Here is a 21,478-nt window from a genome sequence, read left to right as displayed (position 1 = left end):
ATTCCCATTCCCATCCCCATCCCCATCCCCGTTCCAGGTCCCATCCCCATTCCCGTTCCCATCCCCGTTCCCATCCCCGTTCCCATCCCCGTCCCTGTTCCAGTTCCCATTCCCATCCCCATCCCCGTTCCCGTTCCCGTCCCCGTCCCCGTCCCCGTTCCCGTCCCCGTTCCCGTTCCCGTCTCCATTCCCGTTCCCGTCCCCGTCCCCATCCCCATTCCCGTCCCCATTCCCATCCCCATTCCCATCCCCATTCCCGTCCCCGTTCCCGTCCCCGTTCCCGTCCCCGTTCCCATCCCCATTCCCGTCCCCATCCCCGTTCCCATCCCCATCCCCATCCCCGTTCCCGTTCCCGTTCCCATCCCCATTCCCATCCCCATTCCCGTCCCCGTTCCCATTCCCGTTTCCATCCCCATTCCCATCCCCATTCCCGTCCCCGTTCCCGTTCCCGTTCCCATCCCCATTCCCGTCCCCGTTCCCGTCCCCGTTCCCGTTCCCGTTCCCATCCCCATTCCCGTCCCCGTTCCCATCCCCATTCCCGTCCCCGTTCCCGTCCCCGTCCCCATCCCCATTCCCGTTCCCGTTCCCGTTCCCATCCCCATTCCCATCCCCATTCCCGTCCCCGTTCCCGTTCCCGTTCCCATTCCCATCCCCATTCCCGTCCCCGTTCCCGTTCCCGTTCCCATCCCCATCCCCGTCCCCGTTCCCGTTCCCGTTCCCATCCCCATTCCCGTCCCCGTTCCCGTCCCCGTTCCCGTTCCCGTTCCCATCCCCATTCCCATCCCCATTCCCGTCCCCGTTCCCGTTCCCGTTCCCATCCCCATCCCCGTCCCCGTTCCCGTTCCCGTTCCCATCCCCGTCCCCATCCCCGTCCCCGTTCCCGTTCCCGTTCCCATCCCCATTCCCATCCCCATTCCCGTCCCCGTTCCCGTTCCCGTTCCCATCCCCATTCCCATCCCCATTCCCGTCCCCGTTCCCGTTCCCGTTCCCATCCCCGTCCCCGTCCCCGTTCCCGTTCCCATCCCCGTCCCCATCCCCGTCCCCGTTCCCGTTCCCGTTCCCATCCCCATTCCCATCCCCATTCCCGTCCCCGTTCCCGTTCCCGTTCCCATCCCCATCCCCGTTCCCGTTCCCGTTCCCATCCCCGTCCCCATCCCCGTCCCCATCCCCGTTCCCGTTCCCATCCCCATTCCCACCCCCATTCCCGTCCCCGTTCCCGTTCCCGTTCCCATCCCCATTCCCATCCCCATTCCCGTTCCCGTTCCCGTTCCCGTTCCCGTTCCCATCCCCGTTCCCATCCCCATCCCCATCCCCGTTCCCGTTCCCGTTCCCATCCCCATTCCCATCCCCATTCCCGTCCCCGTTCCCGTTCCCGTTCCCATCCCCATCCCCGTCCCCGTTCCCGTTCCCGTTCCCATCCCCGTTCCCGTTCCCATCCCCGTTCCCATCCCCATTCCCGTCCCCGTTCCCGTTCCCATCCCCGTCCCCGTCCCCGTCCCCGTCCCCGTTCCCGTTCCCGTTCCCGTTCCCATCCCCATCCCCATTCCCGTTCCCGTTCCCGTCCCCGTCCCCATCCCCATTCCCGTCCCCGTTCCCGTTCCCGTTCCCATCCCCGTTCCCGTCCCCGTCCCCGTTCCCGTTCCCGTTCCCATCCCCGTTCCCGTCCCCGTCCCCGTTCCCGTTCCCGTTCCCTCGCCCGCCGGGCTCTCACCCAGCCCGTAGAGCCCCAGCGCGGCGTAGTCGCAGCAGTAGCCGCGGTGCCGGCCCGGCCCGGCCATGGCTCCCAGGGCGTGCGCGCCGCCCGACGCCAGCGGGTACAGGCAGCACGTGCCCAGGAACAGCAGCAGCGCCCGCGCCCCGGGGTCCGCCCGCGCCGCCCGGAGCCGCCGCACCAGCGTCCCCAGGAAGTACCTGCGGGAAGGGCGCCGTGAGCATCCCGGGAGCGCCGCGCGGGGCCCCCCGGAATGCCGGCGCTCACCCCGCGGGCAGCAGGTGGGTCCAGATGTTGAGGGTCTCGTTGGAGAGCTGGAAAACGCTCCGGAGGCAGGCGCCGGCCGAGAGCCCGGCAGGGCGGTATCCCGAGAGAATTCCCGGCTCCCGGTAGGGCTGCGGGGGAGAGGGGTGGGATGGGATGGGGATGGGGATGGGGATGGGGATGGGGATGGGGATGGGGATGGGGATGGGGATGGGGATGGGGATGGGATGGGGATGGGATGGGGATGGGGATGGGGATGGGGATGGGGATGGGGATGGGGATGGGGATGGGGGATGGGGATGGGATGGGGATGGGGATGGGGATGGGATGGGATGGGATGGGGATGGGATGGGGATGGGGATGGGATGGGAATGGGGATGGGGATGGGATGGGATGGGATGGGCATGGGATGGGGATGGGAATGGGATGGGGATGGGATGGGATGGGGAGGGGATGGGAATGGGGATGGGATGGGGATGGGGATGGGGATGGGATGGGGATGGGGATGGGATGGGGATGGGATGGGGATGGGGATGGGGATGGGGATGGGGATGGGGATGGGGATGGGGATGGGGATGGGATGGGATGGGATGGGGATGGGGATGGGAATGGGGATGGGGATGGGGATGGGGATGGGGATGGGGATGGGGATGGGGATGGGATGGGGATGGGGATGGGATGGGATTGGGGATGGGGATAGGGATGGGGATGGGATGGGATGGGATGGGGATGGGATGGGATGGGGATGGGGATGGGGATGGGGATGGGGATGGGATGGGGATGGGATGGGATGGGATGGGATGGGATGGGATGGGATGCGGATGGGGATGGGGATGGGGATGGGATGGGGATGGGATGGGGATGGGGATGGGGATGGGATGGGGATGGGGATGGGATGGGGATGGGATGGGATTGGGGATGGGGATAGGGATGGGGATGGGATGGGATGGGATGGGGATGGGATGGGATGGGGATGGGGATGGGGATGGGGATGGGGATGGGGATGGGGATGGGGATGGGATGGGGATGGGATGGGATGGGATGGGATGGGGATGGGGATGGGGATGGGATGGGGATGGGATGGGGATGGGGATGGGATGGGGATGGGGATGGGATGGGGATGGGATGGGGATGGGGATGGGATGGGGATGGGGATGGGGATGGGGATGGGGATGGGGATGGGATGGGATGGGATGGGGATGGGATGGGGATGGGGATGGGATGGGGATGGGAACGGGGATGGGGATGGGATGGGGATGGGGATGGGGATGGGGATGGGGATGGGGATGGGATGGGGATGGGGATGGGGATGGGGATGGGGATGGGAATGGGATGGGGATGGGATGGGATGGGATGGGGATGGGGATGGGATGGGGATGGGATGGGGATGGGATGGGGATGGGATGGGGATGGGGATGGGATGGGGATGGGATGGGATGGGATGGGATGGGATGGGGATGGGGATGGGGATGGGGATAGGGATGGGAATGGGGATGGGGGTGGGATGGGATGGGATGGGGATGGGATGGGGATGGGGATGGGGATGGGATGGGATGGGATGGGGATGGGATGGGGATAGGGATGGGGAGGGGATGGGGATGGGGATGGGGAGGGGATGGGGATGGGGATGGGATGGGATGGGGATGGGATGGGGATGGGATGGGGATGGAGACAGGAATGGAAAAGGATGGGGAGCATCCCCAAAATTCCGGAGTCGGGACACAGCTGTGACCCCTTCTCACGCTGTTCCCATCTGTCACATCCCAAATCCCCCCAAGCCTCGGGAGCAGAATTCCCAGCTGACCTTGGGCACTTGGTGGACGCTGAGCAGCCGGGGCGCTTTGAGGCTCAGCATGGTCGGCTCCGGATCCCGATCCCGGGGATTTTCCAGCTCCGCTTCCCTTGGGATGAGGCCTCAAACCCCTGCTGGCCACATCCCACAGGAACAGGGCTGCTCCGTGGGGCCGAAGCGGCGATCCCGGGATCACGATGGCCTGGAGGGGATGAGAATTCCCGAGGATGCAGCACGGTGTTCCCAGCAGGATCCCAAATGGAACTGTATCCCATGGGATGGGGAGGCAAGCAGCATCCATCCCTTCAGGGCTGTGGGAATCCCAAAGGAGCAGCAGGAAAAGGCTGATCCCGCTTCCCAGAGGGACAGGAATTCCCACTCCAGCAGAGATCCCTGGGATGCAGGAAGGGCCCTCGGGAAGCAGGGGGGACACCGGATCCCAGCTGAGTCCCGGCTGGATCCCAGCGGGATCCCCGTTCCCACTCCCATGGAATGTCCCGGCTCTGGCTCTCACCCGCTCCTGGCGCTGGCTCCTCCCGCCTCCGCTCTGGGAATTAAAGGGAAAATCCCATTATCCCTCGTTCCCTCCTACCTGGAGCAGGAAAAGTGGGAAGGGAGCTCCTGCTCCAGGCATCGGCTCAGCTTGGTCCCACCAGGATCTAGTGTAATCCAGTGTTCTGGATTCCCGGGATTCTGAGAGCTCCCGGAGCCTCTGCAGCCTCCTGGGCTGACATTCCAGCTGCTCCAGCCATCCCAGCTTCCCACCGGGACATGCTGGGATCCAGCCTTTGGATGCGCCGCAGAGCCATTCCCAAAGAACCCCCTTGGCTGCCCTTTCCCAGCCCCTGGAATTCTCCTTTGTTCCCTGCTTCCCTCCCATCCCAGGCTCTACCTCTCTGCTGGGCCAGGCAGCTCTGGTGTGAGCCAGCACCAGGAAAAGGCCACGGAACACCGGGAACGGCCGGAGAGGGAGGGAAAAAATTAACGAGGCAGGAGAGCAATAAACCAACAAAATCCAGCTGGAAACGCCTCCAGTTAAAGATTAGATGGGAATTGGGAGCTTTTCCGGGCTCTGGAGCCACCAAAGCGTTGCCTCAAAGCTCCACAGAGTCTCCAGCCTCCAAATCCCACGGGATTCCCGTGGTTTTCCATGGTGGAAACAGGACCTGGATCGAGAGGAGGCTCCAGGGAGAGCTCAGAGCCCCTTGCAGGGCTCCAGTAGAGCTGGAGAGGGATTGGGACAAGGGATGGAGGGACGGGACACAGGGAAGGGCTTCCCGCTGGAAAACTGGCGATTTAGAGGGATATTGGGAAGGAATTCCTGGCTGGGCTGGAATTCCCAGAGGAGCTGTGGCTGCCCCTGGGTCCCTGGAATGTCCAAGGCCAGGCTGGAATCTCTCCATGGAAGGTGTCCTTGCCCATGGCAGGGGCTGGAATGAGAGGAGTTTTAAGGGCCCTTCCGAGCTGGAATTCTGGGATTCTCGGAGGGCAGGGCAGGGCTGCCCTGGGATATTTCACATTCCCGGGATCCAGGGCTCTGCCCGTGCCCGGCCCCAGCGCGCGGGGCACAAACGCAAATGAGGGCGGGGATGGATGGCCCGGCCCCAAAACAACGGCCCCGACCCCGCCGGGGCACGGAGCCCCCCCCGCGGGCACGGCCCTTCCAGGGGCACCAGCCATTCCAGAGGAACGAGCCATTCCAGGGGCTCCTCCCTGGCTCCAGGATCCTGCTGTGCACAGAGCCCTTGGATGGGAACCCCGAGCTGGGAGCACCTGGATTCATCCCGGCCCCGCCATTCCCGTGGCTGGGAGCCGTTCCCTGTTCCCCGTTCCCCGTTCCCTGTTCCCGTCTTTCCGGGAAGCAGGAGGAGGCTCCGGGCCCGGCCTGAGCGAGGGATTTGTGTTGTAGCAGAGAAATGAGTCACGGGCAGCGCCGGGGCCGGGCCGGGCACTCCCTGCGGGGTCACCTCCGCCTCCTTCTCTGGCTCTTCCCAACCGGGATCGGGATTGGGATTGGGATTGGGATTGGGACGGGGACATGGCGGGGCCGTGACCTCTGCGAGTCACCTCTGCCAGCAGCGGGGTTCGAACGCTGCGGGTGCACCCAGGTGGCTGCAACAGCTCCTCCTCCTCCTCCTCCTCTTCCTCCTCCTTATTCTCCTTCTCCTCTTTCTTCTTCCCCTTCTCCTGTTCCTCCTCCTCCTCCTCCTCCTCCGCCTGTTCCTTTTGCCCTTTCTGTTTCTCCTCCCCGTCCCCTCCCTCTCCTCCCCGTTATCCCCCCAGCTCCACCCGAACCCTCTCGGGGCTGTCCCGGCCCCGCGGCCGCAGCTCCGGCCCGGGAGCTCTCGGCTCATTCTGGGCTCCCCTGGGGAATGTCCCCAGTCTGGCACCACTGTCCCAGCCTGGCACCACTGTCCCCACCTGGCACCACTGTCCCTGTCCGGCACCACTGTCCCCGTCCGGCACCACCGTCCCTGTCCGGCACCACTGTCCCCACCTGGCACCACTGTCCCTGTCCGGCACCACTGTCCCCGTCCGGCACCACTGTCCCCAGTCTGGCACCACTGTCCCCACCTGGCACCACTGTCCCTGTCCGGCACCACTGTCCCCACCTGGCACCACTGTCCCAGCCTGGCACCACTGTCCCCTCCCGGCACCACTGTCCCAGCCTGGCACCAGTGCCACCCTCCCCGTGCCAGGAGCCCGGACTTGGCCCTGTCCCGGTCCTCTGCCCATGGCACCGCTCCCCCTGGCACATCTTTCCTGCCTTCCTTCCCTCGCTCCCCATGGCACAACTCTCCCTATGGAATATCCCTCCCCATGGCACAGCCCTCCCTGTGGAAAATCCCTCCCCATGGCCCAGCTCTTCCCATGGCACAGCTCTCCCTGGCACGTCCCTCCCTATGGAAAATCCCTCCCCGTGGCAGGTCCCTCCCCCTGGCACGGCTTCCCCGGCACCTCCCGGCACATCCTGGCACGTCCCGTCCGTGCCAGCTCCAGCGGTGCCATTCCATGGCAGGGAATATTCCCGAGCTGATCACCGGCCCCTAACGCCTTTCCAGCGGCGCCGGCAGAGCGGGAGCTGCGCTGGGAAACTCCCGGGAGCGGCCGGGAGCAGCACGGGCCGCGCCGGGATCATTCCCGGCGGGACAGCGGAGGCTTTGTGGGAGTTGTTGTTGCCGCGGGAGCCGCTGGAATTCGCCGGGATCCGCGGGCAGCCGCAGCTTTCCCATCCCAGAAATCCGCCAGCGCCGCCGCTCCCACCCGTCCTTCCCGCGGCATCGGGGGATCCCAGCGCCCCTTCCCGCTCCTGGAACTCGGCCGAGCGAAACTTCCCTGGAGTTCCGCGAGCCCCCCCCGCACTGCGGGAGCCGCGGGAGGGCCGGGAACGCTCGCGGTGCTCCAGCGCTCCCGGCGCCTCTCCCACGCGCGGCTCCCACATTCCCGGCCCCGCCACGCGCTGCTGCCGCGCCGAGCCTCGGGATCAGCGGGAAAATGGGAATGAGGGAGGGGGAGAAAGAGCCGGGACTTACTCCGGGAGCCGCCGCTGGATGCGGCGTTTTGCAGCGCTGGCTCGGAATCCCGGGATTACTCATCTGTGTACAAACACGGCCCGCATGGCCCGGCGGGGCGGGGGCGGCTCTTCCAAAGGCACGGTCCCGGCAGGAAGCGCCGGGAAGCTGCCGGCACCCACCGGGAGGATCCCACAGCCGGCGATTCCCAGATTTTTGGGAGCGAACGAATCCTGGCTCGTCCCAGGAAAAAAAGGCTTCCAAATAAAGCCGGAAATAAGCGCGGCCAAAGCGGCCGGATCCCGCCGGGATCGGATCCAGGAGGCGAGGAAGTGGAAAAACGGCAGGAAAAAAAATCCATTCCCGGCCCTCCCTGGGCATCTCCCGCTCCCAGCGCCTCTGGAAAACTCCCGGAGCTCTTAAAGAGGAGCCTGGGAATTCCAGCCCTCGCACGGATGCTCATTCCCAGATTATTCCCAGCCGGATGGGAACAATTCCCAGCCCACCAGGCAAATGGGCGCCTTTCCCATTCTGCTTCCCAAAAATCCGCAGCCCCTGGGAAGCGGTTTCCCAAAGTTCGGAGAGCGCGAGATTCCAGACGGATGGAGAGGGATGAGCGGGCTCAGCTCCTGAATTCTTGGGGAATTGGGAGAAGCGGAGCGGGGCAGGGCTGGAGGATTCCCAGCGCTATCCCACACTTCAATCCCACGGGAAAGTCGCCATTCCTGGGAATTAACCCTCTCCTGCCCGCACTGGGACACGGCTTTCCCATGGACACGGCTTCCCAGGGCTCTGGGATTCCATTCCCACGCTCAGGGATGCTCCAAGGCTATTTTCAATCCCAGCCTGCTAAGGAGTGGGAATCACTTGGGAGAATCCCGGATTAGTTTGGGTGGGAATAAGCAGGGACACCTCCCGCTATCCCAGGCTGCTGCAGCCTGGCCTTGGACATTCCAGGGATCCAGGGGCAGCCACAGCTGCTCTGGGAATTCCAGCCCAGCCCCTCCCCACCCTCCCAGCCGGGAATTCCTTCCCAATATCCCACCCCAATCTCCCCTTTCCCAGCGGGAACCCATTCCCTGTGTCCCGTCCCTCCATCCCTTATCCCAAATCCCTCTCCAGCTCTCCTGGAGCCCCTTTAGGCCCTGGAAGGGGCTCTGGGATCTCCCCGGAGCTGCTGGTCGCTCCATTAAAAAAATCCTTATTTAATACATCCCCAAAAAACCCCCTCCAAACCACCTGGATTTAACAGGAATAATTCCCACCAGGAATCCACCACCGGTGCTCCTTCCCTCCATCAGCAAACCCTTCGATTAGCAGGAAAAAATTCCACCTTTTCCCTCCTTTTCCAGAAGAAAAACCTCCTTCGAAATGCGCCGCGGGAAAACAGAGTTGGAATATCTCCGGAGAACGGGATCCTTGGAAAATCCCTCGAAATGAGGAAGACATCCCGCACATTTTCCTTAAGATAGAAAAATTTATTTCCCAGTCTTAGAAAGCTTTTCCAAGGCCGCCCCCATTCCCGGTGTCCCGTAGAAACGTAGTAGAACCTCTTCCCGCCAAAAAATTCCGGAGGGGCGGAATACAAAACTATCCTGTGCACATTGTGCTTAAATTCCAAAGGCTCGGCAGCTTCCCAAAGGATCACCCTGCCCAGAGCATCCTGTAAACAAATTATTGCATATTTTCCATCGGGATCCTGGGGAAAATCCCGCCAAATCCCAGGCAAGCGCCGCCCGCTGAGGAGGAGAACGGGAATGAGCGGCTTCCAGGGAATGCCCGGCCCGGGGAAGGGTTGTGCTTGTGGTGTTGGGGTGGGGGAGCCACGGAGAGGGGATCCCGTGGGAAGAGCCAAGGGGTGAAAATCCGGGATGGAAGCTGATCTTGGTCCCAAAGATCTCTGGGAAATTGGAGATGGAACGTGAAGAAGAAGATCCCGAAGCGGAATGAATTCCAGGAAGTTCTGGGCACCGAAGGCGTTGGCTCCGTGGCCAAGGAGCCTCTTCCAACGCACAGCTGGATCGAGGGAATATCAGGAATATCCCCACGGACTCTCCATGGATTTGCAGCCTCCGGAGGGGACTCCTGGAAGCTCCCCCTGTGCCAAGGCCAACAGAAGGTGATGGAAGGACGGGGGCTGGGACACCCTTGGAATACCCATCCCGCGCTTCCGGAGCGGGAAAACCGGCCATGCTCCAAGCCCGCCATCGGCATGGATTCCCAAAAAAAACCAACCAAGAGGAACTGTGGCCTCTGTAAGGCACCAAACCCATCCCTGGAGCAGCACCCACGGAGCCTCTCCAGGTTTTCCAAGCGGGAGAAGGATGGAAGGAGCACACGGTGGGAGGGTGGGGAAGATTTCTGGGAAGGAGCGGATTTTTGGGAAGGAAGCCCGGGCTCGGGGTGGGTTTGTGTGCCCGCGTGTTGGGTTTCCACAGGCACGGAAAGAATTCCTTTCTGCTGCCTCTGGTACTGGAATTCCTCCTCCGCCATCCGCGCCCGGATGGATGGATCCGATCGGAGCGCGCGGATTGAAGTGGGAAAAATCGCTCCGAGGCCGGCGAGAAGTGAAGGAAAAGCCCCGAAAAAGAAAAGCAATGCAAAGAGGGAGACGGGTGCGGTCCCTGTGCCCGGGATCTGGGCATTGGGATGAGCTCTGCCACCTCCACCATGGAATGGGAGCGCTGGGAACGCCCAAAGTCCATCCACGAGCTGGGGCTCAGGCAGCAGGTGGGATCATGGAATCATGGAATGGTTGGGTGGGAAGGACCTTAAAGCTCATCCCATTCCATGGGCAGGGAGCTTCCACTGTCCCAGGCTGCTCCAAGCCCCGGCCAGCCTGGCTTTGGACATTCCAGGGATCCAGGGGCAGCTTCTCCAGGAATTCCAGCCCAGGGAGAGCTCAGAGCCCTCTGGGGTTGGATTTCTAAAACGCTGGATGGGCTGGAGCAGGAGAAAAATTCAAATCCCCCCCGGAAAAGCTCCCTGAATTCCTGAATTCCCTGAGGGACTCAGGACGAGCTCCGTGTCCCGCTCAGCAATTCCCGACCGATGGCCCCAAAAGGTGGCCAAAGGCCAGAGGAATTCCCAGATGGAATTACAAACTCCAGTAGAAAAGGTGGAGTTCCTGGATAAGGGATCCCAGCTCCGAGGGAATTCCAGTGACTGGGACAGGGGATCCCAGCTCCGAGGGAATTCCAGTGACTGGGATAAGGGATCCCAGCTCTGAGGGAATTCCAGTGACCGGGATAGGGAACCCAGCTCCAAGGGAATTCCAGTGACCGGGATAAGGGATCCCAGCTCCAAGGGGACACTGGTGCTTGGACCCGGGGCCATTGTGCTCCAGGCTCCCAGTTGTGCTTCCATGATGCCGGGCACGTGTTTTCCATAAGAAACCCTCCAGCTCCAGGATCTCCAGGTGGAGAATGGGCAAAAAATTCCAAATGTGGACTTTTCATCCCAAAAAAGAGAATCCCTATGAAAACCTCCCCCCCCCCCCGTTTAAAGCCACACTGTGCACTCCCAGGCTCCGAGTGATTCCCGCAGACGGCGCTCATCCCACGGGAGCTGCTCCAACACGGACACATAATCCCGGCTTAAGAGGCCCCGCACGAACTCTCCAGGCCGGGACCGCACTTCCAGGACTTCTATGGCTTCTGCAAACGTTTTCCTTGAGAGAGGAAAAACCAATCCCAACCAAACCCAGCCTCGGACTCGGAGCGCGGCAGCGTCCCCATCCCGACGCTTCGAGTCCGGCTCCGAGCACGGCTGGTCCGGGAACGCCGGGCGGGATGGGGACGCGCTCAGTTGTGCTTGGCCCGCCCTCCTCGCAGGTAGCTCTTCCAGCGCTTGACGACCTCCTTGAAGACGGGCGCGTCGTCGACGGTGCTGAGCAGCTGCAGCTGGTTGATGTGCGTGGTGTGGTAGTCCCAGCGCGCCAGGTTGGGCGCCGTGCCCAGCATGAAGTGCCGCAGGTCGTAGATGGTGCCCGAGCCGGTGTCGAAGAGCGGCAGCATGGCCTTGAGCGAGGCCATGCCGCGCTCGTAGAGCAGCCGCGCCTCCCGGCCCAGCTTCTCGCCCGCCGTCTCCTTGAGGTCGTAGAGGCCGATCAGCGCGTACATGAAGCCGTTGAGCACGAAGGAGCTGGGCGAGGTGGGGTACTCCTCGTACCAGTCGTGGCGGTCCATGAACACGGCCTTGACCCCGCGCTGCTCCGCCGGCAGCTTGAAGGGCGCCGTGGCCCGCAGCGCCGCGCCCAGGAACGCCGGCTCCTTGGTCAGCAGGTAGGCCCTGACCAGCGTGGACATGGCCTGGCCCTGCGCCATGGCCGAGTACCAGCCCGGATCCAAGGATTTGAAGCCTTCTCCCAGCTTCCTGGTGACCATGATGGGCCAGCCGCCACGCTCGTCCTGGTTGCGCAGCAGCCAGTGGCTGGCGGCGAAGAAGGCGGCCATGTGCGCCGTGGCCGAGACGGTGACATTGTCCAGGAAGCCGCGGCCTTTGGCCACCAAGCGCAGCAGCCGCTTGGGCATGATCTTGGTTTGCTTCACCGCCTTGGTGTTGGAGAGGCCGACGCCCTTGCGCAGATCCGTGAGCAGATCCCGCGTCAGGGTGCTCCAGGCGGTGCGGGCGCCGACGCCGTAGAAGATGTCGCGGTCGCGGAGGGCGATGAGCTGCGTGTTGGACACGTAGTGCACGGTGAAGAGCGCGTTCCTCTCCGTGGTCTCCAGCACCACGGACACGCTGCCGTTGCTCTGGAACTTCAGGTCGAAGGAGATGATGAAATCCCGGCCGTTGTTGAGCTCCAGGGAGACGCCCTCGGAGGATTCTGCAAAAGCGACCCCAAAAGCCTCGCTCGGCATCGAAACGTTCCCGCTCCCAAAGCTTCGGAGTGCCGATTGCCTCCGGAATGCCCGGAATCCCGGGAGGGATTCCCAAGCTTTTAGGGCAGCCCGGCGATAATTTGGGGGTTTCTGGGCTATTCCACCGGATTCGATGGAGCGGCCGAGGAAGTGTGGGAGCAGCTCCCGGCATTTTCCACGGTTTGACGGGATGCTTCCGGAGGGATTGGAGCCGTGGATTCGGAAGGGTGTGGGAACAGGGACGGGCTGCCAGTGCAGGACCTTTCCTGGGATGGGTCGGGTTGGAAGAATCCCTAAATCCCACCTCATCCCAGCCCTCCCAGGGGCAGGGATATGTCCCTCTAATCCAGGACCTTTCCCCAGGATGGAGCGCAGCGGGAATTCGGCTGCTCTGTGATTTCCCCTCCCGCAGCCCAAAGCAGAAAGCAACGACCGCCCTGCTATCCCAAAATTCCCATTTTCCTCAGCAGAAGGACACCACGAATCCGTGCCTTCCAAATGCAAGCGTTCCAGGAAATGAGGAATGGAAAGGATGGGGAAGGACAGGTGGGGAAGGAAAGGGATTGGGAATAAAGGGTGGGAATGAAGGATGGGAAAAAGGAGGATGGGGAAGGAAAAGGAACGGAGAGGAAGGATGGGGAATAAAGGATGGGAAAAGAAGGATTGGGAATGAAGGACTGGGAATGAAGGATTGGGAATGAAAGATTTGGAATGAAGGATCGGGAATGAGGGATGGGTAATGAAGGACTGGGAATGAAGGACTGGGAATGCAGGACTGGGAATGAAGGATTGGGAATGAAGGATTGGGAATGAAGGATTGGGAATGCAGGACTGGGAATGAAGGACTGGGAATGAAGGACTGGGAATGAAGGATTAGGAACGAGAGATGGGGAATGAAGGACCAGGAATGAAGGACTGCAAATGAAGGATCGGGAATGAAGGATCGGGAATGAAGGATCGGGAATGAAGGATTGGGAATGAAGGATTGGGAATGAAGGACTGGGAATGAAGGACTGGGAATGAAGGATTGGGAATGAAGGATCGGGAATGAAGGACTGGGAAGGAAGGACTGGGAATGAAAGATGTGGAATGAAGGATTGGGAACGAGCAATTGGGAGTGAACGATTGGGAATCACGGCCAAACAAAACGCCAGCACCCCATGAACTCCAAGCTCCCCCGCTCCGCCAGGATTCCCAAGACCCACCTGGGCAGGAGAACTGCTTGACCCCGCTGAGCCGGGATTTATCCCACACGGTGGTGAGGGAGCAGCCCTTGGGCACCGTCCAGTCCCCGTTCCCGTTCCCGTTCCCGTTGCCGTCCCCGGCTGTCTCGTACACCTCCACGTGCGGCGGCCGCTCCGTCAGGTTCTTGCTGTAGTGGCTCAGCCCATACTGGGCGATCTGGATGGGGTAGAAGTAGCCCTGAGGGCCCCACTGCGTGGAGAGAGGGACTCCTGCCCGGGAAAAACATGGAAAAGTCACAGGAATGCGGGCAGAAATTCCTCCCCCTCCCCCGCCTCCTCCTCCTCCTCCGCCCGACGTTCCGGTGTCTCCAGAAATGGGGTTTGGGGGTGGCACCCTTAGAGGAAAGTCCTGGGCAAGGAGGGAATGGAGTGGGAATTCCTTTCCCACTAAAATCGGGAATTCCGTGCTTTTGGGCGGCGGAGGAATTCCTGTCATGGATCTTCCTGACGTTCATGGAATCACGGAATGGGTTGGACGGAAGGGAACTTGAACCCCATCCCACTGCAGCCCTTCCGAGGGCAGGGACACTTCCCTTATCCCAGCAGGATCCAGCCTGGCCTGGGACATTCCAGGGATCCAGGGGCAGCCACAGCTCCCCTGGGAATTCCAGCCCAGCCCCTCCCAGCCAGGAATTCCTTCCCAAGATCCCACCCCAATCTCCCCTTTCCCAGTGGGAAGCCATTCCCTGTGTCCCATCCCTCCATGCCTTGTCCCCAGTCCCTCTCCAGCTCTCCTGGAGCCCCTTTAGGCCCTGGAAGGGGCTCTGAGCTCTCCCTGGATCCTTCCCTTCTCCAGGGGAACATTCCCAGCTCTCCCAGCCGGGCTCCATTCCCATTCCACCATTCCTGGCACATCCCACTTCTTGTAACAAGCCCTGACCAGATTTTCCCCCGTTCCCGGGACCGGATAATCCCAAGGCTCTTCCATCCCCCCCCAATCCCTTTACATTCCATAAATCCCTGCAAATCGAGTCCATCTGTTCCGAGGAGATTTTCCCAGGAATTATTTGATGCTGAAACATCCCCAGATCTCTCCCATTTTCCTGGCTCCCCCGGCAGAATTCCCAGACTTTCCAAGCAGGATCTGCCCCAATTCTTCCAGGCAGCCATCCCTGGGATCGAGCTTCCCACCAGGAAAAATCCCAAAAATCTCCCAGGAGAGCCCAAATCTCTCCCTAATTCCAGGTTTGGATGATTCCGGCTCTAAAAGAACCCCCTGGAGCATCCCAGAGATTTCCAAGCAGGAAGAGCTCAAATCCATGTCCCGATTTATTGGATCTCACAGGAAATCCCATCCAAAGGGTTCAGTGAGACCTGGAATTCCACCCTGCATGGAATCCTTGGGATGCAGCTGCGGAAAACCCCACGGAGCTGCAGCTGCCCCTTCCCAGCTCGTGGGATTTGTGTGGAAAACCCTCCCTGGATGCCCGGGAATCAACTGGAGAACTGGAAATTCCATCATTTCCTTGGGATATTTAAAATGTGGCTCGATCCAGGCTTCTCCTCCAATCCCACATTTCCCTTGGAGCCAATTCCCAATGGCCAAGTACAAAGGCAAAGCGGGAATGGATCCCTGGCTCCTTTCCACAGGAATTTCAGGATGTTCAGTCCTGGAAGGGGGGAAGAACCAAGTGGGATTTGCAGGATTTTCCCCCCTCGGGAATGTCAGGAATTTATTCCAAAGGTGGGAATGATGGGAATGGGAAAATTATTCTGATGGAGTAGGGATTTTCCTGCTTTTTTTAGTGCTAATCCGTATTGCTGACGGCATCTTTTCCTATGGAAAAAGCCATCCCAGGAAAGACTGAAATGCTCCGGATTTTGGGAATTCCTGGAAGTTCCTTAAAGCTGAGCAGTTAAAAAAAGGAGAATTCATTGGGAATGCAACAAGCTGGGAATTTCCTTGAGATTCCCAAACTCTGCCAGGATGGAATTTCCCAGATCAGCAGAAAGAAGGAGCAAAAGGGGAACATGGAACAGGAAGGGTTTTCCTCCTGGTAATACTTTGGGAAGGGATCCCAATCATCCCTGATGATTCCAAGGGTTGAGGCGCGGGTTTTTGGGATGGGGATGATCCTGAAAATCCGCTGGAAGCGGATTTTCAGGATCATCCCCATCCCAAAAACCCAGATTTCCCATCCCAACCCACCTTCAACACCGCTGATACACTTGACCCTATCGCGGACCTCGACGTTGTAGCCCTCGAAGGACATGAAGACGCCGTCGGGCCGGTACGGAGCGCGCTGGGCGTAAACCTTGGAATAGCTGTGGGAAAACTCAAAGCGCTCGTTCCCGTCGGATTGGGCGATCCGCCCGTACACCTGGAAGTATTTCTCCACCCAGCTGAAAGGCAGGAACACCTCGGAGCCCTCGCGGCGCCCCTTCACCGTCTGCTCCTCGTTGATGACGCAGTCGATCTCCTCGTAGCGCAAGCCGCCTCTCCCGGCGCTTCCCGGAATTGCCGGAGCTTTCGGCGGCGCATCCCGAGGCGACGCTTCCTCGGCTTCGGCCGCGTTGCTGCGGCGCTCCGGAGAAAGGGGATCCCGTGGGATCGGGGAGCGCTCGGAGCAGCGGCTCCAGAGGAGCAGCGAGAGCAGCGCCAGCAGCGAGCAGAGCGCCAGCAGCGCCTTGGAGCTCAGGCGGGCCAGGCAGCGCATGGTGCGGCATTCCTGGGAAACAGGGAATGCGGGATTTGGGATGGGCCTGGATAATGGGAACTGTCCTGGATAACGGGGCCAGGCAGGGCATGGTGCGGCATTCCTGGGAAACAGGGAATGTGGGATTTGGGATGGGCCGGATAATGGGAACTGTCCTGGATAACGGGGCCAGGCAGGGCATGGTGCGGCATTCCTGGGAAACAGGGAATGTGGGATTTGGGATGGGCCGGATAATGGGAACTGTCCTGGATAACAGGGCCAGGCAGGGCATGGTGCGGCATTCCTGGGAAACAGGGAATGCGGGATTTGGGATGGGCTGGGATAACGGGAACTGTCCCAGATAACAGAACCAGGCAGGGCATTCCTGGGAAACAGGGAATGCGGGATTTCGGATGGGCCTGGATAATGGGAACTGTCCTGGATAACGGGGCCAGGCAGGGCATGGTGCGGCATTCCTGGGAAACAGGGAATGTGGGATTTGGGATGGGCCGGATAATGGGAACTGTCCTGGATAACAGGGCCAGGCAGGGCATGGTGCGGCATTCCTGGGAAACAGGGAATGCGGGATTTGGGATGGGCCGGATAACAGGAATGGCACCATCTCAGATAACAGAACCAGGCAGGGCATTCCTGGGAAACACGGAAATGTGGGATTGGGACACGGATCTGGGATGTTCCCAGCTGGGAACGGTGCCCGGTGATCCCGGTGATCCCTGGAAAGCCGGAGCTGGGAATTCCTCACCGGGATCAGCCTCAACCCCTCAGGGAAAAGCTGGGAAGCTGCAGTTATCCCAAGGGAGCCGGGAATAATTGGGAATGGGGAAAGGCAGCTCTGCTCTTACCTTAAGGGAAGGGAATTCCTGGAATTCTAACGCATCCCGAGCTTCCGGCAGCAACGAGCCCGGGATCTACAGCGATTCCTCTCGGGATTCCTGCGGGGAAAAGCGGGAAAAACGGAGCTGCAGCAGCCCCGGAGCAGAGCTTTTCTGGAGAAAATCCTGGGATTGCCAGGAAAATCCTGGAATTTTGAACTCCTCGGGATGTTCCGGATCCCTGAGAGACTTTTCTTGGATCGGGATCCTGGCTCCGGATTCTCCGGTGCCGCCGGAGATCGGGAACAGCCGGGATTTCCTGGAAAAGCCGCTGATCCCAACCCCGCTCCAGGGGCTTCTGCGTTCCCGGAGTTCTCCCCCAGCGGGAATTCTGCCATCCCGGCCGCTCCGGAGGGTCAGGAATTCCCACAACCCGAGCTGGAATCTGCTCCGAGGGCAGCACAGGAGGATCCCAAACATTCCGGGGCTGTTCCCATCTCCCAGAGCTGCCGGAATTCCAGGCCAGGAGGGATTTGGGATGGGAATTTTTGGGATGGAAAGCAGAATTTTTGTTTTGTTCCCAGGCGCATCCAGGATTTTTCCAGGGAAAAGGGGAGTGGAAAATCCATCCAAATCCCGGGATTTGCTGTGGGAAAAGCGGATCCAGGCGCTCCTCGTGCCACTGGAACGCCGCTTCCCAAGGAAAACCGGGAAAGGATCCTTGGGAAGCTCGGCAGATCCGGAGCTTTTCCTTTGCCGGGGAACGCCTTCGAAACAGTGGATTTTCCTTGGAATGCGCTGCTTCCGGAGGCTCTGGGAATTCTGCCCTTTCCAGGCTGGAAGCACCGGAATTCCGGCTTTTCCCTCATCCCTGACTGCTCTGGCTCCCAGGCCACATTCCCGGGAAATCGAGGAGCTTTTCCCACAGCACATTCCAGGGAAATCCCACGGATCTGAAGCCAGCCTGGCAATTCCCAGCTCCCAGGAATTCCGCCTCCGCCCGCGATTTGGGGCCCAAACTCCGGGAATGTTTTTCCCAGGATGGATAAAGGTGGCACTGAGCGGGAGCTGGAATTCCCGCCGGGAAGAATTCCCGGTTTTCCCAGCCGGTGCTCTGGGAAAAAGCTCCCACTTCCCAAAAATCCAGCGGGAACGAGGCCAGAATGTCAGGGAATCGCCTTTCCCAAGGCTCCTTGGGATCCCGTTCTTGGGAACGGGCTCGTCCCTAAGGAAAAGCATTCCGGAATTCCAGGATTGTCCCAGGGAAAGCCCAAGGATTTCAGGAGCCTCGCGCCGGGAATTCCCAGGAAATCCTTGGGAGAGCTTGGAGCCGCTCCGGGAGCCAGGAGAACGGAACTCTCCGGGAATTTCTGTTTGCCCAAGAGCGGCTGGAAAAGCGGGATGAGCTCGGTGTTCCAGGATTCCCAACCCAATCCTGGGATTTGGGAGGGGAAAACGCCCCGGGAAGCCCCAAGTGCGGGATTCCCTCCGGAATTCCCACAGAATTCCAACCCCCCTCACACTTCCGTGACATTTTTCGGGATCGCTCCTCCCTGGAATTCCAAAGCATCCCAGAATTCCCTTGGAAGCAGGAGATGGAAAAGCCCCAAAGGCTCTGATTCCTGATGGGAAAACTCCTCCAAGCCGTGGAAATTCCCGCTTTTTTTGGGGCCGTGATTCCCAGATTTCCCATCCCCTCCGCAGATTTGCAGCGATCCCCGGGAAGGAATTCCAAGGGATTTTTTTTGGGATGGGAGCTCCAAGAAATTCCTCATTGCTTTTTTTGGAGGTAATAAAATTCCCGAAATCTCCTGAATTCCGGCATTTTTCCCGCTTTTCCACCCCAGGGAATTCCAATCCTGGAATGTGCTCCTGATCGAAGCCTCCTCCCAGCTCCCCAGCAAAACCGGGATTCCTGGAATTCCCCCCTTTTCCAGCCGGGAACATTCGGATCTCGTTTGGATTCTCCCGGATGTTCCTCAGGATTTCTCCCTCTCCGTGCTATTCCAGAGGCTGGGAATTCCCAAAAAACCACATCCAGGCCATGCCTTGGAATGACAGCCCAGCCAGGATGATTCCCACCGGGAATTCCCGGAGCTGCAGCTCCTTCTCCTGGAATTTCCCAGGAAAAGCTCCCAGCTGGAATTGCTGCTCGGATTCCGGAGGCACCTGGAATGGGATGGGAATGCCATGGAATGTTCAAGCCAATATTCCCGCTTTTCTCCTGCGCCGGGCTGGGAGAGATTCCCGCTGGGATTTGTGTTCCCTGAGGGCCACGAATCCATGGAAAACAGCCAGAATTCCATGGAAAATGACCACGAATCCATAGCAAACGGAGCACGGCTGCTCCAGCCTTTTCCTGGGATAATGGGGATGTCCCTGCCTACGGAAAGCGGCGCAACGGGATCAGCTTCCAGCCCAAAGCATTCCACGAATCCATGAATTCCGTATCCCTGAATTCCCCAATTCCACCGCCTTCACTCCCGAATTCCAGAGTCCGTATTCCCGCGCCCCACATTCCCGCATCCCCCAGCCCGTATCCTGCATTCCCGCCTCTTCCAGCCCCTATTCCCGCATTCCCAAATCCCAAATCCCCCATTCCCACCGCTCCTATTCCCTCATTGCAGCCTCTGGCAGCAACCCCGAGGCGGCCCGAGCACGCCCAGCCCCGCCAGCGCCGGCCGATCCCGCTGCCCTCCCGCATTCCCGCTCCCATTCCCGCTCTCATTCCCGCTCCCGCTCCCGTTCCCATCCCGCGGGGGAATCCCGGGAATCCCGGCCCGTTCCTTACCTGTGCCCGGGGCCTGGCGGGCGCCGGAACCTCCGCGCGGGGCAGCGGGGGGAGCACGGAGGGGCAGCGCCGGGCCCCGCCCTCGCGCGTCGCAGCCAATAGGAACGCGCGGCGCGGCGGCGCCGCCGCCACAACGGCGCCGGGCGGGGCGGAGCGGGGCGGGGCGGAGCAGCCACCGCCCCGGGGACACCGGAACCGCTGCCGCCGCTGCCGCCGCTGCCTCGCAGCCACGCGGCGGCCCCGCTGCCGCCTCAGCCCGGCCCCGCTGCCGCCGGAGCGCCCGGGGCCGAGCGGCGGGAGCGGCCCCGCCTCGGCTTCCCGCGAGAGCGGCCTGGCGGCGACCAATCAGAACCGCGCGTTTGGTGCGGGCGGGGCTTCCGGGCGGAGCGCGCCGCTGATTGGCTGCGCCGTGCCCCGCCCACCGAGCGGTCACGTGGCGAGGCCGCGTGAGACGGGCGCCGCCGGCTTTAATTGCAATAATTCCCGGAGGGGTTAATTAATAATTAATTAGCCATTAATTAATCATTAATGAAGGGAACCGGGAGCGAGGGGGGGAGGGCAACGCGGCTTTCCTGCCGCAGGGCCCTCAGGGAGAACGGGGGCGGCCGCGCCAGGGGAGGCTGAGGGGAATCTTGGGAAAATCGGAAATATTGGGAAAAATTCCCGCCTGGAAAAGCTGCAGCCGTGGAGCAGCTGCCAGGCGGGGCTGGAGTCACAGCGAGGAGGGCTTTACACCCCTGTGGATGCGGCGCTGGGCAGGGCTGGGCGCCGTGAGCTCCAAGGGCTTTTCCAGAGTAAACAATTCCATGATTCCAAGCGGCTTCCAAAGGCTGCGGGAGGAGCAGCAGCGGGGCTGGAGCTGGCAGAGTGCCCCTCGCGGCGGATGGGCGCCGTGAAATGCCGGGAATCCTGCGGCGGGCCGGGATTGGAGCGGATGCCGGCCATGGGAAAGGCTGGGAAAGCAGGAATTGCGAGAGGAATCGTTATCCGGGGCCTCTCCAGCTCCCGATTCCCAGATTTCGTTGATTTACCAGGAAAACCAATGCCAATCCAGCGCGGATCCGGGGCTGGAGGGAGCGGCACCTCTCGGACACCGTTTCCCATCCCAGTTTTTCCCAGGAGCTGGAATTGCTTCCATGAGCAGCATCAGCCCCCACATTCCCATGTTTGCCTCGTTTATTGCTCAGATCCAAAGGGCACATTCCCATGTTTTCCTCTTTTATTTTCCCAGATCCAAAGAGAACCGGGGAAGGAGGGGAAATGGCAGCTGGAAAGGGAAGAACTCCATGAGTTTTTCATGGATGGGGCCGGGATCGGAGCAGCTCCGGGTTCATCCCGACCCTGATCCCCCTGCGGCACATTCCAGCCCCAAATCCAAAGCCCGCTCTTCCAAGGATTCCGAGGGGTCCGGGAAGCGCAGCCCGAGGGATTCCCTGTTCCAGGGGCTGCAGCGCCCTCCTGTGGCACCGACGGGTCCCAAAGCGGCCCAAATCCCAAAGCATCCCAAATCCCGGGAAGTTGCCCCAGGACCTCATCCCCTCCCATCCCAGAGCCCTCCAGGACCCATCCCTTCGTCCCAAATCCATGGATTTTGGTGCTGCAGGAGCCGTCCCTCCATCCCAAATCCCTGCAGGGTGACACGGGATCCATCCCAGATCCTGGGAAGGTGACACAGGACCCATCCCTCCATCCCCAATCCATGGATTTTGGTGCTGCAGGACCCATCCGTCCATCCCAAATCCCTCTGGCTCTCCCCTTCAATCTCATGGAGGCTCCCGGACACCCATCCCAATCCCAGCCATCCCAATCCCAGCGGCTCCAGGATCCCATCCC

The 21,478-nt window shown here is 61.1% G+C and overlaps 2 protein-coding genes across 6 annotated transcripts in view; both read right to left on the bottom strand.

Annotated features, from left to right (window-relative positions):
• Positions 1 to 7,389, bottom strand: part of PAQR5 (progestin and adipoQ receptor family member 5) — a 15,056-nt gene extending 7,667 nt beyond the window's left edge. The window contains exons 1-5 of one of the 5 annotated variants that reach the window (XM_032123034.1): positions 7,301 to 7,389; positions 4,282 to 4,314; positions 3,780 to 3,969; positions 1,979 to 2,106; positions 1,712 to 1,911 (exon numbers count right to left, since the gene is read on the bottom strand). In XM_032123034.1, the coding sequence (XP_031978925.1) occupies positions 1,712 to 1,911; positions 1,979 to 2,106; positions 3,780 to 3,830 (379 nt within the window). In that variant the 5' untranslated portion in view covers positions 3,831 to 3,969; positions 4,282 to 4,314; positions 7,301 to 7,389. Of the gene's footprint in view, positions 1 to 1,711; positions 1,912 to 1,978; positions 2,107 to 3,779; positions 3,970 to 4,281; positions 4,315 to 4,659; positions 5,134 to 5,834; positions 5,967 to 7,300 lie in introns of those variants that run through there. The other 4 variants (XM_032123035.1, XM_032123036.1, XM_032123037.1 and 1 more) reach the window with 4 other exon arrangements.
• A 1,347-nt stretch (positions 7,390 to 8,736) lies between these two features.
• On the bottom strand, positions 8,737 to 19,752 carry GLCE (glucuronic acid epimerase). Its single transcript, XM_032122835.1, has 5 exons — positions 19,646 to 19,752; positions 16,885 to 16,974; positions 15,535 to 16,054; positions 13,347 to 13,595; positions 8,737 to 12,107 (listed from the first exon to the last, which is right to left on the bottom strand). Exons 3-5 carry the CDS (start codon positions 16,040 to 16,042, stop codon positions 11,083 to 11,085), a joined length of 1,782 nt encoding a protein of 593 aa, XP_031978726.1. The 5' UTR covers positions 16,043 to 16,054; positions 16,885 to 16,974; positions 19,646 to 19,752; the 3' UTR covers positions 8,737 to 11,082.
• Between the last annotated feature and the right edge of the window lie 1,726 nt (positions 19,753 to 21,478).

Source organism: Corvus moneduloides, chromosome 13 (assembly GCF_009650955.1).
Source record: "Corvus moneduloides isolate bCorMon1 chromosome 13, bCorMon1.pri, whole genome shotgun sequence".
NCBI classification, from domain to species: domain Eukaryota; kingdom Metazoa; phylum Chordata; class Aves; order Passeriformes; family Corvidae; genus Corvus; species Corvus moneduloides.
Note: the sequence above shows the minus strand (reverse complement) of the source record. Positions and strands in the feature narration are given on the sequence as shown.

Coding starts and splice junctions, on each gene's coding strand:
- GLCE (XM_032122835.1), bottom strand. CDS start 16,042: ATGCGCTGCCTGGCCCGCCTGAGCTCCAAGGCGCTGCTGGCGCTCTGC. Junction 13,596..15,534: donor GTGTATCAGCGGTGTTGAAG/GTGGGTTGGGAT, acceptor TTTCCCGGGCAG/GAGTCCCTCTCTCCACGCAG. Junction 12,108..13,346: donor CAAGCAGTTCTCCTGCCCAG/GTGGGTCTTGGG, acceptor TCGCTTTTGCAG/AATCCTCCGAGGGCGTCTCC.